Source organism: Uloborus diversus, unplaced genomic scaffold (genome assembly GCF_026930045.1).
Source record: "Uloborus diversus isolate 005 unplaced genomic scaffold, Udiv.v.3.1 scaffold_1264, whole genome shotgun sequence".
In the NCBI taxonomy this organism is placed as follows: Eukaryota; Metazoa; Arthropoda; class Arachnida; order Araneae; family Uloboridae; genus Uloborus; species Uloborus diversus.
In genome coordinates this window covers 1-16,715 of record NW_026557948.1, presented here as the reverse complement: position 1 = coordinate 16,715, position 16,715 = coordinate 1, and the positions used below count along the sequence as shown (strand labels likewise).

Sequence of the window (16,715 nt, the reverse complement as noted above, 5' to 3'; positions counted from 1 at the left end):
GATTGGCGAAATGTGTCAAATCAATTGTTTTGAGCAGGTTTGATTCAAAAATTCAATTCGCCCTTCACTGCCCCCTCCTCCCACCCCCTCTTCTTATAGAAGTGGAAGAGCAAAAAAAAAAAAAAATCCCCACGATATTGTTTTTAATAACATAGCAAGTTCAAGCCACAAGCCACAAACATGTTTACAATTTTCGTCCACAACGATTAAACAACACTGCGGCCATTAAAAATGAGTTAGCTAGTCCTCAGCTCCTACCTCGAGGAAAGACAGCATTTAAGACGAAAAGAAAAAGATAAAGAGAAAATTTTCTTTCGAATCAGCAGACGAAATGAGTTCTGGGGATTCCACCGATTCTGGTATTCCCCCGATTTGCGTGAGAAGGGCCGTCTGACCCCGACTCTTCCGTGACGTCACCCACTTATTTCTTGTTCCTATAAAGACTCGAATTCCGCTCTGGGCACAACAGTGTCCAAAAAAACATCTTTTCGATTCATCTTTCGCTGGGATGGTTCTTGGGTGGTTCTTCGTCACCGAGTTAATCTGCTTTGCGGTTCGAACGCATGGAATTCCAATGGGCGCTCGCTACGCCCCAGCGCCCCCTGGAATGCGACCGCCCTGTGCTGCAAAGAGAGCGACTTTTTGCGAAGAAGTGGACAAATATCCCACGTATGTGTAATTTTTTTTATTTTGCTTATTTATTTATTTATTTATTTTTTTTGTTTTTAATTTGAATGGATTTTGAATTACAGTAAACTCCCGATCAATCGCGATCGGATAATCCGCGAGTCAATTAACAATCAGGAACATGTATTTTCGCAGTAAAAAGCAAATACCATTGGCTGTTTTAATTTTTTTTTTTTTTTTTTGCCGAAAATATGTAAATTTAATCTCAATTGTTTTTGTTTTATTTATTTATTGTGTTTTTTTTTTCATCGCACATACATTTGTTCTTTACTGTGGTTCAAAAAAAAAAAAAAAAAAACTTTTTCAGCTTTAGTCCAGGACATCCCCTATTTTTTTAGACTTACTAATAGTATTATGCTGTAAAAGTTTTAGCTTCTTACTAAAATTTTAAGAGGGTGCTCAACGACCGCTTAATTTAACATTAGCAGGAGCATAGAAAAAACGCCACAAATTTAGATATATTTAATTTCATCGGCTGGTTTTTTTTTTTTTTGTAAATAATTATTTTATTGCTGTGTATGCATGCATATTACTAGTGTATATTATAATATGTAGCATTGTTTTTTTTAGTTCATTGTATTTTTTTTCAACCCCCCTCCCAATACTTATGAAGTTTAGGGGAGAGGGTTGAACACTCTTCCAGTTGAAATTGGAAACTAAAATTCTTCTAGTACATGTCTCAAAATAGTGAGGGATGTGCTGTTATCTAGGATAAACCTTTTTCTTCAACATGTATTTTTGAGCCACCCTACAGTATTTATTGAGTTCTGTTGTGCAAAAATACAAACATTTTTATTGTTTACATTTTCACTGTTTGAAGAAAGTATTATGCTTCAATACAGTTAAGTTATTGAGGAAGGGCAATTTTTTCCTTATTTGTCCCTTATTTTAGCCTTTTTGCGGTCTATCCGCGATTTTCATTATCCGCGGATAATCGATTCATTATCAGCCACCCGATTCCGCGGATAATCCGGAGTTTACGGTAACGCAAGTTATTTATTATTCATCAGAAAATAGTCGAGTAGGATAACAGTACAGTAATATAATTTCACAGAACTTTTTTGATAAATGTCCCATACACAGCACTAAATCTCGAAATATTTATATTTTTTCCACTATTAAAATACGAATGAGAGTTAAAAATCAATGAAAACTTTGCGACCTGTGTGTTTTACAGCGAAAAAAATATAAATATTTCGAAATGTACGATCTGTATCTGTTATTTACCTGCCCAGAGCAGTGCAACACAGCTAAGCTCTCTCGAGCTCCTATGGAAATTAAACCCTGCTTTAACTGTTATTTGGTCATCATAGAGTGCTCGGCTGTTAAATATTCCGTACATCTCGAAATATTAATATTTTTTCCACTATAAGAATACAAATGATAGTTAAAAATGGTAGAAAACTTTGCCACCTGTGTTTTTTACAGTGAAAAAAAATAGTTCGAGTTGCAATGGTGCCCCCCCCCCCAGTCATGACGCAGATTGTGCCATTGAAATTTGTAGAGGGTGTATTGAGGGGTATTTTTCTCATTTTTTGAGGGGGGGGGTCTTCACGATATTTAGGGGGTGCCCTTGGTGTTAAGGGGGGGGGGTCGATACTCCTGGAGATGTACGGAATACTTAACAGCTAAGTACTTTGGGACGACCAAAATACAGTTAAAGCAGGGATCAATTTCTATGGGAGCTCGAGAGAGCTCACCGCACTGGGCAAGCAAATGACAGATCGTACATTTATTCCGTTTTCTTTTGTTAAATATTTTTGTCATGTATGTTACTCCCGTTTGACTGTACAGACACACTTACTTGGTTTCCGCTAAAATAGAGATTTATATTTTCTAACACAAGTGGTTAAATTTCAATTTTGATGTTTTATTGATGTTGTGAGATTAAAAGCTTGTTTCTTTAAATAATTCTTAAAACTGATTTTTTGTAGATACTGATATATGCTTGCGCACGGAAGTACCTTAGGCAGTTTTACGGCAGTGTACTTGTTTTTAGAGCTCTTTTTTTGGCAATTTCTTTCGGATTGGATATTCTTTGTACCGGTTCCTATTTCTGTATATTTTTGGAATGTAACGTTAAACGCTGAGATACGACAAAAATAGATGCTTGTACTTCGTATATAATAGCTAATTTTCACGTATTTCTTTGCATGACAAGTACTTCATTGAATTCATAATGAATATGTGTTTAATTTTCATTTGGTTTGGAGTAAAATAAAAAAATTGTTTTTTCTGCAACTATTTTTTTTAAACGGGTGTTTTGTTTAATACAATAATTTCGCACATGTCTTACTACACATTTAATTTATTTGTTGATAATTGTTTCATGTGCTATAGTATGACTTTTAAGGGGTCTAAGGACCTTTAACCTTCAAAATTTTCGAATTTCTGGAAAAAATATATGTTATGCATATTTTAATTCTGAACAATTTGGTACCTTATTTATTACCATACGCCAAAAACTTTTCAAGTTATCGTAAAAATGTGTAAACTTTCCCCATAGAGATTTATGTTAACAGCAGCTGTTTAGGCCTTTTTTTCTCAGGTGCCGGTTTCTTCGGTTTTCTCGTTTTGCGCGCATGATATCTCAGAAAGTTTCTTCTATATTTCCGTAAAACTTTTAATGTATGTTTATCTGGTTTATATTTATAACCTGAACCTAAGTTTAGTTATTTTTTAAAAAATTATTTATTTATTCTTTTGAAATTTTATAAGTTAATATCGAAAATTTCCAAAATTTTGGGCAAAAATGTATTTTTTTAAATATTAACTTTTATTTTTAGTTAAAATTTAGGTTCATATCATAAATATAAACTAGACGAATATGCATGAAAAGTTTTACGGAAATATATAAGAAACTTTCTGAGATATCATGCGCGCAAAACGAGAAAACCGAAGAAACCGGCACCTGAGAAAAAGAGGCCTAAACAGCTGCTGTTAACATAAATCTCTATAGGGAAAGTTTACGCATTTTTACGATAACTTGAAAAGTTTTTGGCGTACGGTAATAAATAAGGTATCAAATTGTTCAGAATTAATTTATGCATAACATATATTTTTCCAGAAAATCGAAAATTTTAAAGGTTAAAGGTCCTTAGACCCCTTAAAATTCTACTTTTTCGTGGACTCTTGTTACTTTCTAACTCCTCCTTGTCATCGATTTTCACAATTTCACGAACCAGATACCCCTTAAAACGTGACATCATTTGTGAACAGCCCCTAAGTGAAATCTTTCTTGAAAGATGGTAACAAAACAAAGAACGCGATCTGACAGGAGGTGGTTTGGAATGTGCAAATTTGAAGTGCAACTCTACCGTTCGAAGGTCAATAACACCACGGCAAAGGAACATATTACTGTTCCTTTGTTGGTGACCACATTTTTATTATAATTCAAATTAAAACCTTGTTTTTATGGCGGTTTGATGAGCGTTTAAGGTCAAGCGTGATATTTTTAAGGCCAGTGTCGAAACTACAACGCCGTAAAGAAAACCAGTTTTAATTTTACGCTTCATTCCCTGGAAATTTCTTCGTCTAAGTTGTAAACTTATTACTTTCCACTCATTGAAACACTTAATACTGGTATTTGCAAGGCCCTTTCGGCCTTCAGATTCAGAGCAAATTAAATTGTAAGTATTACACGGAATTGCTAATGAACCTCCGTTGCGTTTTAAATATTGCATGCTTTAAGTATCTCACAAATAGTTATCGTGTATCAACAATCATACATTTACACATCATACGCTACCACGGGCATCAGTTCACGTCATTTCAAATACTACTCCTGGTTGTTCCCTGACGTGAATACACGTCATTTCAAATACTACTCCTGGTTGTTCCCTGACGTGAATACACGTCATTTCAAATACTACTCCTGGTTGTTCCCTGACGTGAATACACGTCATTTCAAATACTACTCCTGGTTGTTCCCTGACGTGAACACACGTCATTTCAAATCCTAATTCTGGTTGTTCCCGGACGTGACTTCACGTCATTTCAAATTTTGTGTTATAGGTTGGACTCTGTTTACAGAAGCAACAGTTAAAGCGCATCAGGGAATCAGGGTGTGACTTATCACAGCGCGCTCCACTACTGACAGTAATTTCAACTAATGACAACAAGCCCAATTATAAATTTAACATCATATATTTTAAGAAGATGGAAAGGAAAATGGATTTATTTTACACATCCCTTTAGAGTTATTAGCGGTTTTTTTTTTTTTAAATCTTTTGAATAGAATATTTTTTGGGCTTCCTTGTATTTTTCCGAACACTTCCTGAAACATTATTTATAATTAAATGCTCCTTTTATGGTAAAATCCACTCTCGGTAAATTGAAATACCAAAGGACCGCCTAAAACCTTCGAATTATTTGTAGTTCGAGGCATGGAAAGTTTCCACAGTCTTTTTTCTGCAACTTTTCAAATAAATTCGCAAATATAAACTCGAAACAAATCTTGCACAGTTATAATTTTTACATCATTCAGAAACCTGAAATATTTGGAGTGAAATTAAATCCTGCGTAGATTCGAACTAAGTTAATTTAAAACAGAAGTTTCAATTGTTGCTATCAGAAGCAGATATCAAAACGTAGCAGAACTCAAAGGCTTCATTTTTTTTTTTTTTGAGCAATCACGATTGCTTATTGCTTTTATTTGACCGTCCTTGATGTCCGGTTCCTTTTTCAGAATAGACCAGGGGCCTCTGCAGCACCGCCGTTCACCGGAGGACGGAGCTGCTCCTGTGACCCTAGTCTCCACTAGCAGCACTGTCCACCGGAATCCCCTTCTCCTAGGCGGTGGCGTCCATATCCTGCATACACACACACACCTACATACACACACGTCTACACACAAACAAGTCCTTACACACATACACACACGTAACCGCCCAGGAGGAGGGGCAGACTTGGAAGGACATCACCGTTTCTAGAAACAATAGCCTCCAATGAGTAAGGTCCTGTCGCAATTCGTGATTGCGAAAAACATAATTCGAATTCAAAGTGTCAGAATTCAAATTACACACACACACACACACACACACACACACACACACACACACACACACACATATATATATATATATATATATATATATATATATATATATATATATATATATATATATATATATATATATATATATATATATATATTTTTTTTTTTTTTTTTGGGGGGGGGGGGGCTGGCGAGTTTGGCATTGCGGGTTAGTGTTGCTTGTATTACTTTTTGTTACTCCTTCCTTCACCAGATCTGCAGTTACAAATGCGCCAAGTGTTCAATCGCCGAGATATAGTGCACATTCACGAGCAATGTTTTGCAAGACTGTATTTAGTCAATTTTTAATACTTTGAAAAATATGCCACTTTTCGGCAGTACTTTCTCAAATACAGATAAGGTGAAAGCAATGCACAGAAAAGTTTGAAAGTTAAGGATAAAACGTAAGTTTTAGCCTGTACTTTTCAAAGATAATTGTTAGACGAAAGTTTTACGGAATGCATGCTAGTTGCAGGGATTGCAAATCAGTGATTTTTTTTTCCTTCTCCTTTTTAGCTTTCTTTTTCTTTTTGTTTACTAGTTTTTTTTTTTTTTTGTATTTGGTCAATAGATTAATGATTTATTTAGATTATAGTCTTGAATTGATTTGTACAGTTCTTATTAACAGCAGTCAACCCTGTTCTGAAATCAAATGTAACAATCGCGTAAGCTGCTTGAGTTATAACTAGTTCAATTATGGAAAATCATGTCATTAGTAGAATATCTAAATTTTTCACTGTTTAACTGAAACATGTCTTAAATATATTTCTTATTAAAAAAATATTTCTGCTTAAAACTTTACCATCAGTCGAGGTCGTAGTTTATCAGCCCTATAATACACAAAGAGTCGTTTCTGAAACTATTAATTCACTGCTTAATATTGTATTTTAAAACCTCTTCGTTTTGCAAGGGAAGCGTTCAGATTAGTGAAATTTTAATTAGATATAAAAGAAGACATTAACTGACATTTTCAATAGACGAATCTTCAACTTGTGTGATTACACTAGTCTACCAAAAAAAAAACTTTTTTTTTTCTGTTACATGGAAAAAAAAAACCTGATCTTAGTGTAAAATGATGCGCTGAGTTCAAATATGCAAACGGTTTTTCTCCATCACCCAGAATTTTTTTGTAACACGAGACAGAAGTTTGAAAGAAATGTGCATATTCACACATGCAGGACTAATACTAAAATGATGATCAAAAACTTAGCTATTGTTCTTTTCTTTCTATAGTTGGCATCAAGAACATCCCTTTTAAACGTCCAGCCTTAATCAGCAAAAATTTATTCACTTGAACAATGGGGGCCTTAAAAGGTGCCCTTTTTCAGCTATACTTTAATAATACTTAAAATAAGTATTCAAATTCAGCACCAGTGTTATAAAATCTCAATAAAGTTTTAAAAAAACCCTAACTTAATATAAAAGGCCAGTAGAATAACAGATCCAGTCTTTCAGTCTTCTTTTTCCTTTAAATTCCTCTTGCCATTGCCATCTCATTCGCATAGGAGAAAACAGCATTGCATTAAATAATATTTAGCAGTTAATAAAATTTGTTTAATTTAATTTTGGCCAGAAATAAGTGTCCTATAATATGTGTTATACTAAATTTCATCTAATAAAAAGGACTTACAAATCTCCATGTGTTTTCTTCATTTCGACTGATTATGCTAGTAATACCGAAGGCAACGTTTTTTAATCATGCTTTTGAAGTAGTTTTTAATAAAGTAATACCAAGTCTCATCTGTTTGATAGTAAAATACAAACATATCCATTACAGAGTCAATATAATTACAGTATACTAAAGCATTCTTTTCCTTAGAGTAAAATCTATGAATTCTTTATGTTTGCTTTCAAATATAAAATTACAGAAAATTATTCTATTCAGATAGCGTATACCACGAAAAGGGGTTGCCATTAAGACTTACTACCATGTTACCACTGCAGTGCCAGCACACCTCACTATCTATCTCCGCACTACTTATCTTTATGATAAGATTTTTATTGTTAGTTATGAATTTTTATCATTACGTAATATAGGAAAAACACGGAAAAAATAAATCACTTAAAACCTATGATTACACAAAACTGTGGGTGAAGGGAAAATTCTGATTGAATATTTGAAATCAGCGTCAAAAATTACCATAGAAAAATCATAAATGTTTCATTTAACAAAATCTTTGTTTCCCAGTCGATTTGTTTTATCATAACGTGGTATAGGAAAATATAGGAAAAATAAATAACTTAAAACCTATAATTACACAAAAACTGGGTGATGGAAACATTCTAAGTGGGTATTTGAAATTACCTTCAAAAATTACCCTAGAAACACTAAGTAACGAAACCTTTGTTTACCAGTGTTATTACTCTTTTACCATACTTGTTGTGTCTTCGCCGTTTATGCAGTAACTAATTTTCTGAGCTTTCGATGCTTTTAATTGAAGCTCAGAAACTATATTTTTCTTTACGTTTCACTTAAGTTTCGTTACTTAAGTTTCGTCACTTAAGTTTTTGTTTCCTTACGTTTCACTAAAAGCACTGATAGTGATGAAAACATCGCTATCAGTGCTTTTAGTTGTCTCAGCGAGTGTTTTATTTCCTCTAAATAGGTATAATCTACTTTTATTTTATTGAAATGAAATATGTCCCAAATGAGTAGTTTTTATATAACTGTTTGAGCAATTTCAGAGTAAATGTCACTGAGTGCATAAAATCATTAAAATTTAAACTTTGAAATCAAATAATATGAACATTATGAGTAACTTAAAAAAACATGTGTTCGCAATATTTTCCTAGCAGTATATCGAGAAAATCGTGTCATCACACCCCGTTTTGATGTGCAAATACGCTTGAACAACAATTAGTTTTTTAAGCTCTAAAAAGAGGAAAAGAAAAACAAATGGTTTGTTTATTCTAATTTTACAACAGCCTTTTCAAAGAATGGGTGGGTACAGAATTCAACTTTGATTAATTAGGTTTTTACGACGCTAAACACTTCTTTCTTGCTTAAACATTCAGGTAATTGGCTTTTTTTTTTTTTTTTTTTTTTTTTTTTTTTTAGAAAAGCGAGAGAGTGAAAGAAAGAGAAAGAGAGAATGAACTAAATTCATTCATTAAAAATTAGGCGGATATTGTTCTACATTTTGAATTACATGATATTTAAAACTTTTGAGCGACACATGGAAAAATGCATAGACAGGATGGTGTATGGAAGTGGAGCCCAACCTACGGCCCGTTGGCCACATGCGGCCCGCGAAGCAGACACCTGTGGCCCGTTGTTTTGCTCAGTGTTTGTTATAAATGGAAAAGCACGTTTAGTCATAATGTCACAAAATGGGAGCCAAATATTCAGAAATTTGCTTAAAAACATTAAGTAATGATAACAGCAATTCTTAGTTTGTAATTTTTCTCCCTTTTAACATATTTTCACATGTTATTTGAAAAAAGTTTGAACATTAAAATATATAAGTAAGTCAAATATAAGAATTTGAAATTTTGCATTTGTCTTGATTTTTGAGAATCATTTGAATATGAGTTGCGGCCCTTGAGTAACAAAAGGATGTGCACCACTGCTGTGCGGAGTTGCTCAAGGAGTAGGCGTGTCACTTCTTCGATAGTTTTTCTTATCTTTCTTTCCTTTCTTTTCTTTTTTTTGACATCTATTTCATCTTTCTGTTCCTTTCAGAAAAGTAAAAAGTTTTTTTTTTTAATATTCCTATTTATAACCTGTGTCACTTGATGATGAATATCAGAAAAAAAAAATATAATTTGCACTTTGCGCAATTACAAGAGTCTAAACTCTAAAATAATCAGCTTTTTAACATTTGAAGTTCTTTAGAATATTTTTATAAGCCAAGCAGAGTATGAATCGAAACGCAAAAATGCTGTTTTCTAAAACATTTCGAAATCTATAGTGGCGGAAAGAGTTCATTGACGCAGTCTATTCCGAGATAAACTTTTTTTACTCTTTAAACTCTATAGTTTTTTTGTTTAATTTGCGATCGTTCATTAAATCAGCAGCTCAATCCGATTTTTTTTTCAATGTGAAATAATATTTGTTTCAAAACTGTTCTGTTTATTAACTAGCTAGGATTGGCAACGGGGTAATCCCCTTCCCCTACAAAAATCATGTGCTCTTGATTAGAAGAAATCTAGAAGCGTTATACATCTAGTTCTCAAAAAAGAACTAAATAATCTATTTTGTCTTCGAAAAAAAGTTATTCTCAAGTCAAAGGAAGCTCAAGGACGAGTGCATATTCAGTCAAAACCAACTTCAAAAAAAAAAAAAAAAAAAAAAAAAAAAAAAACACAATCTTTTCAATAGACAACTCCAGAGCTCGAATACGCTATCTTGCGGTGATTAACAATTTTAAAGAAAAAGGTAAAACATTCCATTCCACGTGTTTTATTTGGGGTAAATTACAGGCTTCAGACAGTTTGTGATGGAATGTAATTTCAGAAGAATAGAAAAGAAAGCTTCCCACAAACACGATGAAAAATTACTGTCATTCACTAAGCGTCAAAGCAAGTTAGAAGTTACGGCATTTGTTTGTTTTACCTTTTTCATCCGCCATTAGAAAGTGGTTGCAGCGCCCCCTATAGTTTATCGGAGTTGCGAATACCTTTTCACACATCAATATCATCTTACAAAAATTACACGACTGAAAATTATTACTCTTCAACTCATAAACAATCTCGGCGGGTTTCTTCGGTGAAAATTGAAGCAAGACTCCTCTCGTGCTTGAAAATTTTTTTCTTGCCTCCAATTATCCTTCATATTTCTTATCACAACTCCCAAATTAAAGTGACATGTTTTCGTGTTCTGCGGAAAAACCAAAGTGGAAAAATGGCGATTGTGCGAGACTTGAAGTGAAGAGAGTCCCATATTTTAACTGTGCCTGTCCTCGTTACAGTTCACAGACGCCCGGCTGGGGAAAACCAAAACATCGTGGAATATTCTCCGAGAGATGGAAACTCCTTTCAGTTCCAGTGTGCGCTACGAAATAAGTATTTTAAATTACAACTCAGAATGTGGGAAACATTTCTCTTAATTTATATCGGGAAGCGTTATGATGTCTTTCACAACTTGTTGATTTTATGAGCCTGCTTGGCAGTTTATTCGAATTGAAATTCAAATCAGGGAGAAATTTCTTCTTAATGTGATAGGTCTACAGCTGATTCCGCATTTTCATATTGCTCTGGTGCGCAAAGTTTCTCGAATGCATTTTCAATATATTTCGAAACAGAACGCTTGAATAGGAGGTTCTTTACGTGTAAAGTGCTCTATTGATAGACGTTTAAAAACAAAAACTAAGAATAAATACAAAACAGAACAAATTAAAAATTTGAGTTGCTCCGTTTAATGAATTCCCTTTTCAGTTGTAGTTTAAAATATTCCAAAATATAACTGGAGAAGAGGAACTGTGAGTGTAAATTTTCCTACTGTTTAAATTTTAAAGTAAAATAGTATCAGAAACTAAAAATAAACGCAAAACAGAGCGAAATAAAAATTTTAACTATCCCGTTCGCTAAAAGTTTTTCAGATTTAAATGAACTTTATGTCTAAATTTTTCTACCGACTAAAGAGTTCAAGCTAAGGGCAATTACTAAAACTGAAAACAAAAAAAAAATGAAAAAAAAAAAATATAAGAGTTAAAGTTACTCCATTTACAAAATGCTTATGAGAAAGATTTTCAAAATTTTTTCTAATCCAACTGTCTCAGAGAGGGACTTCCTTTCTAAATCTCCCTATTCACTTAAATTTAAATTAAAATTAGTTATAAAAACTAAAAATAAAATCAAAATAGAATTAACTAAAAGTTGAAACAATAACTGTATTTCTACGGCTAAGGAAACAATTAAATTGGGTTGCAGAATCAGTAGCTTTTGCATACAGGAAAAAAAAGATAATGCAATGTGAGAATAATACATTAGTATCTAATTTCACTTATAATTTACTTTTTATTAAGTTATAATTTGTTAAAATTAAGATTAAAAGAAAGAAACGAACGTTGTTTAATTATTTTTATTATTATTACTACTAGAAAGTCGCCCGTCGTGGTATGACGGTTGAAAATTGCTTTTACATTTGAACGAAACTATTGCCTGTTCGATGATATTTTGATAGTTGAAATTTTATTCCGAACTCCAGTGGATTAGCCATAAACTCCAGTAGATAGCGTTCATTGAAAACCACTTTTACGCTTCTTCACTCTCCTAAAATGAGTCTTACCAGTAAAGCAGTTAAGTTATCGGATCCAGTTCAGCCTTGTCAAAATAAAGCCTTTTCCTGCATGTCAAGCATTAAGAAAAAATATTATCAAATTATCATGCCGTAGCGCGAGTTTCATTGTTGATGACATCAGCGCTACTCTAACATTCGCTATTATATATATATGAGGATTACTATTTTATGATCATTATTATTATTAACTGCAATTGCAGAAGTTTGAAAGAGGAATATTTTTTGTATATTTGCTTAAAAAGCTAATTGGCTTACGCAACAGAATATTTAGGAGCAACAAGAATATAAATCATTGAAAAGTAATAAAATATGTAATACAAATGATTAAAAATCATTAAACTACTTCAAAATAAAAACTTTATAAGCATTCGGGAAAAGAGAGCAGAGGTATAGCATCATTGCGAAACAAACTAATATTTTTAGTTTTGAAAACGATTTCCTTGTTTCCTAGTTATAAATTTTTACCTTTGGGATATTTTAAACGAATCTGCCAAGCAAGCTTTTAATTAAAACTAGTTTTTGGATCGGGTTTGCCAAAATCAATTAAATATCTGTTTCAACGAATCTAGAAACTAGGAAAAATTGTCTGGCAAAAAAATCTTGAATTTTATCTAGAGATGCATATTTTTTTTTGTCTTCATGCTACCAAATCAAATTAAATTAAATGTAAAGTTGTTAAAAATTGAAATAAGATCGAAATTTGACATAAAAAAAACGAAAAAAAAAAAAAAAAAAACTCTTTGCATTACATGCCCCTAAGCTAATAACTAATGTTGTGTCAAATTTCATAATAATCATTTGAATAAAGGCCCTACATGAAGCACAGGCAGACATACGTACTATATACAGATATACATTGGCTCCCAAAAGTGTTCGTACGACACCTACGACGTTCAGTGCACCTATGACTTTTAGCGAAATTGGCCTCTATCCATTGGTTAGAATTAATATTTCGGAATAGGTATTTAATTATACGATCTATGATCATTTTTTAACAAAACTACATGAAAAGATTTTAAAAAAATATTAAAACTTAATTTTTTAAAAATAAAAAACCAAAAAGTGCCGGAAATTTTATTTCACAAAAGTTATCGTACACTTTAAAAAATATCTATATATTATTGAACAATCTAACTTTTTATTAAGTTATTATTTAGTAGAATATCAAGCAGTATCAACAACACCTTTTAAACGCCTGGGAATAAATTTCATTTTTTTTTTCTTACTTTTTTTGCGTAATTTCTGAGTAAATGTTCAACCACGTTGAGTCTTACTGTTTCTATCTCTATTTTCGTTTCAAAGCCGTATTTTCGTAATCTAGCCACTAGATATCTCTAAATATGTATCATTAATTTCAATGGAGATTGAGGGGGTATTTTCTAAACTTAAGGACAATTTTCGAGGCACTAGAGGCAAACGTTGAAAACCGTGTGCTTCTTATCGTTATCTTGATAAAAAAACAAAGTTGTTTCCAATAATTTAAATTTTTGGCTAAGAGTTCAAAATTGGGTTTTAAAATATTTAAAGGAACGGCATGATTCATTATTTCATCAAAAAATTCCAAACTACCAAGTCCTGATGCTGATATGCACCCTCACACTTGAGCCGTCGTGAATAGCTGATCCAACTAAGTTCTTAAGATTTAAGTTCCAATTTTTTTTTCTTCTACTTACAGTTATACAACAATTTAACCAAAAATGTTGAATTCATTTTTATCTGTAAGTAAGACGTAATTGTAAAGCGTTTTGAGCTTATTTACCATTGATTTTGCGACGAAAAGCGTAAGCTTTCTGTTTTTTCGCACGACCAAGAAAATTTCAGCGGGAAGAGGTCCCATTTAATCCAGCTAATCAGAGAACTTGGTGAACAATTTCAGATGAAAATTATATGTAAAATTTTTCATTTAACTCTGAAGTAACATTTACAGCACTCAAATGTGTATTGTTCAATTTTTTTAACTTTAAATCTCCGATCACGATTTGTTAACTTTGCCAGTTGACCTTTTCTTATCTTGTTTTCGGACCGAGTCTTTTCTTTTAAGCATTTTATCAAGCACTTTACTATGGAATGGTATAAATTATCTACTTTTGAACATTTTAAACGAATTTACCGCTACCGTGAGGGAAAAAAATCAAATTTCGAATGGTGTTTGTTGTTTTTTACGAATTCCAGCCATTTTAAGTAATAAGCACAATATTAAGGAATAAATAAACAAAAAAAAAAAAAATAAATAAATAAATAAAAAATAAAGCCAAATAACTTTTAAGGTTAACACAATGCAAAAATATTAAATAAACGGCATATGATAATTTTTACCATGAATTTATTCGAAAATATTTGGGTGTACGATGACTTTTGTGGCCTGTTATTTCTCTGTCTCCTGGTTTTTTGACCCATTTCAAAAAGAAGATCCGTCAATATTTTGAAAAAACTACTGGGTTGTATTTAGAATGACATAGGATTGATGTGAAAAAATATTGGACTTCATATTCGAATTCAGTTTCGCGTTATTTTGGTTTTACTAAAAAATTTCAAAGTGTACGAACACTTTTGGGGCCACTGTACGTATAAATAGACAACATGCTCTTTGCTTAATTATTGGGAAAGATAATTAATTTGCAGAGAAATATTTATGTACAGTTTGAGTTGGTTAAACATTAATGAAGATAAGATTACATAAATTATAATAACATATAAAGGAGAACCTGTTTAAAGATATGATACGGGCGAAAGGTCTCTTTTACGTGACAGGAATTAACACTAACTTTCCTGATAACGCAAATGAAACACGACGAAAACACTTGCTCAACATTATTGCTTCTTGTTTTCGTCATTAAAACAAATTTTTATCAGTTTTCTCTCTTTCTTTCTTCCTGTTAAATTTAAAAAAAATCTACTGTTGTTTGTTTCAAACTCAAAATGTTTTCTAAGAAATGAGAAAATACAAATGTTTTTAAGAGTTTCTTGAATGGCTCAAGAGAAATTTAATGACTACCACAGCACAGCATAGGATGAAATTATTAAAGTAAAAATAAAGTTCTTCCATAAATCAGCAGCTATTGTAAAAAAAACGTTGTGTGAAATTAAATTAAATGTAAAAAAAAATGTTTTATTTATTTATTTATTTTTTTTTACTTTAAAGACTTCTATAAGCTTGGATTGTACCAAAAAGTAAGGTGGGGTGAACCATGGAAGCCCATGCTCTTTTGAAGGCCAACTATAAAAAAAAAATCATTGTTATAATCACATAATGACGAATTCCTTCCACTCACACCTAGCTGCATCAAACTCAAGGACAACACGGCGGGTGAGTCGTTTTTTTGTTATTGCGGGGCCCTCGCTTCGTTCCTGGAAAATAATGGGCAACTATTGTGTCCAATTTCTGCCAGTAACAAATCTAGCAAAAAACAGGAACGTTTTCCGATAAAAGTCGGGAACCTTTCTGAAATTAACCTGTAATCTTTCTGATGAATTCAGAAATCTTCACGGTAAAAGCCAGTCATGCCAACAAAACAGGAACCTTCAAAGGTAACTTAGGTAAGTTTAAAATTAATTGATAGGCACCTTCCTGATACGCTTCTTAAAGCATTATTGCACCCATGGGCCAAAGCTAAAACAGAATTGCACGTAAAGAACAAAGCGCCTCACTTCCCTAAAATTCTTGCTTAACTACGGAACTAATACAGGGTGTCCTGAAATAGACTGACTGATTTCAAAAATTTACAACAGAAAAACGGTTAATGATAAAAAAACCAAATTCTTGCAGAAAATTCATGTGATGGCCCTTAATCCCCCCCCCCCCCCCAAGTTTGAAAATTTAGTTCAAAAATGTTTCAATAGATGGCGCTGCAGATAGTAAGCCTTTAAGCCAAACGAAGGATTCAAATTCACCGATTTTTCCTCCAATTTCCAAAAGTGATTGCAGCCAGTGGGCGACATTTTGAAAATATTGTTGCGTAATTTTGTTTTTGAAAAGCCTTTTTCGAAAAACTGAAATAATTTTCTATCTTTCTTTGATTTACGGTCTTATGATCTGCAGCGCCATTTCTTGGAAAACTCTTGAACTAAAATTTTGAACTCTGGGAAACAAAACTTACTGCCCACTACATGAATTTTCTGCAAGAAATTTTTTTTAATCATTAACCGTTTTCCTGTTATTAATTTTTGAAAACAGTCAGTCTATTTCAGGACATCCTGCAAATACGCTCAGTTAATCTTTAAGCTGGAAGCTAAAAATATTTTTTACGACAGTGAGAAGGCCTATGTTCGTACAAATTGTTGCAATTTAGAAATCTTTTTGGCAAAGATGCTTGATTTTCACAGGAAATTGATGATTACCAATGAAATCCCGGAACGTTGCATGACACTAATTTATGACGTTTTCTTACAAAGTATAACACCACTGTTGATTTCTCTTTTTCTGAAGTACTTAATATTCTCCTTTACAGGAAACTAATTCAGACCCTTCTGCAATCCAAACCTCTTAATATCGCTTCTTTCTTCACGGATGAAAGCGATGGACTAGATGAACCGCCGGACTATCTTCTACACCACGACATGTTAATGGACTTGGAGCCCAAAAACGCGTCCGAGATGAGGAGGGAGAAGCGTTCCAGCGGTATTAAGAACTGTCCTGCAAATCCTCGGATTGTATTCCCCAAAGCAGCAACCAATCAGCATGGACATTGGAAGTACATTGCGCAATCTGAAGAATTAAATATTGGCCAAAGAACAACTGTGCATTTATGCAGG

At 32.8% G+C, this 16,715-nt stretch overlaps 1 protein-coding gene across 1 annotated transcript; it reads left to right on the top strand.

Moving 5' to 3' along the window:
- Positions 1–494: 494 nt before the first annotated feature.
- LOC129232554 (protein spaetzle 5-like) lies at positions 495–16,581 on the top strand (the record flags this gene model as incomplete). Its single annotated transcript, XM_054866687.1, has 2 exons — positions 495–669; positions 16,412–16,581. Coding segments are annotated over exons 1-2 (331 nt in total), but the record flags the coding sequence as incomplete, so codon positions are not given.
- Positions 16,582–16,715: the final 134 nt, after the last annotated feature.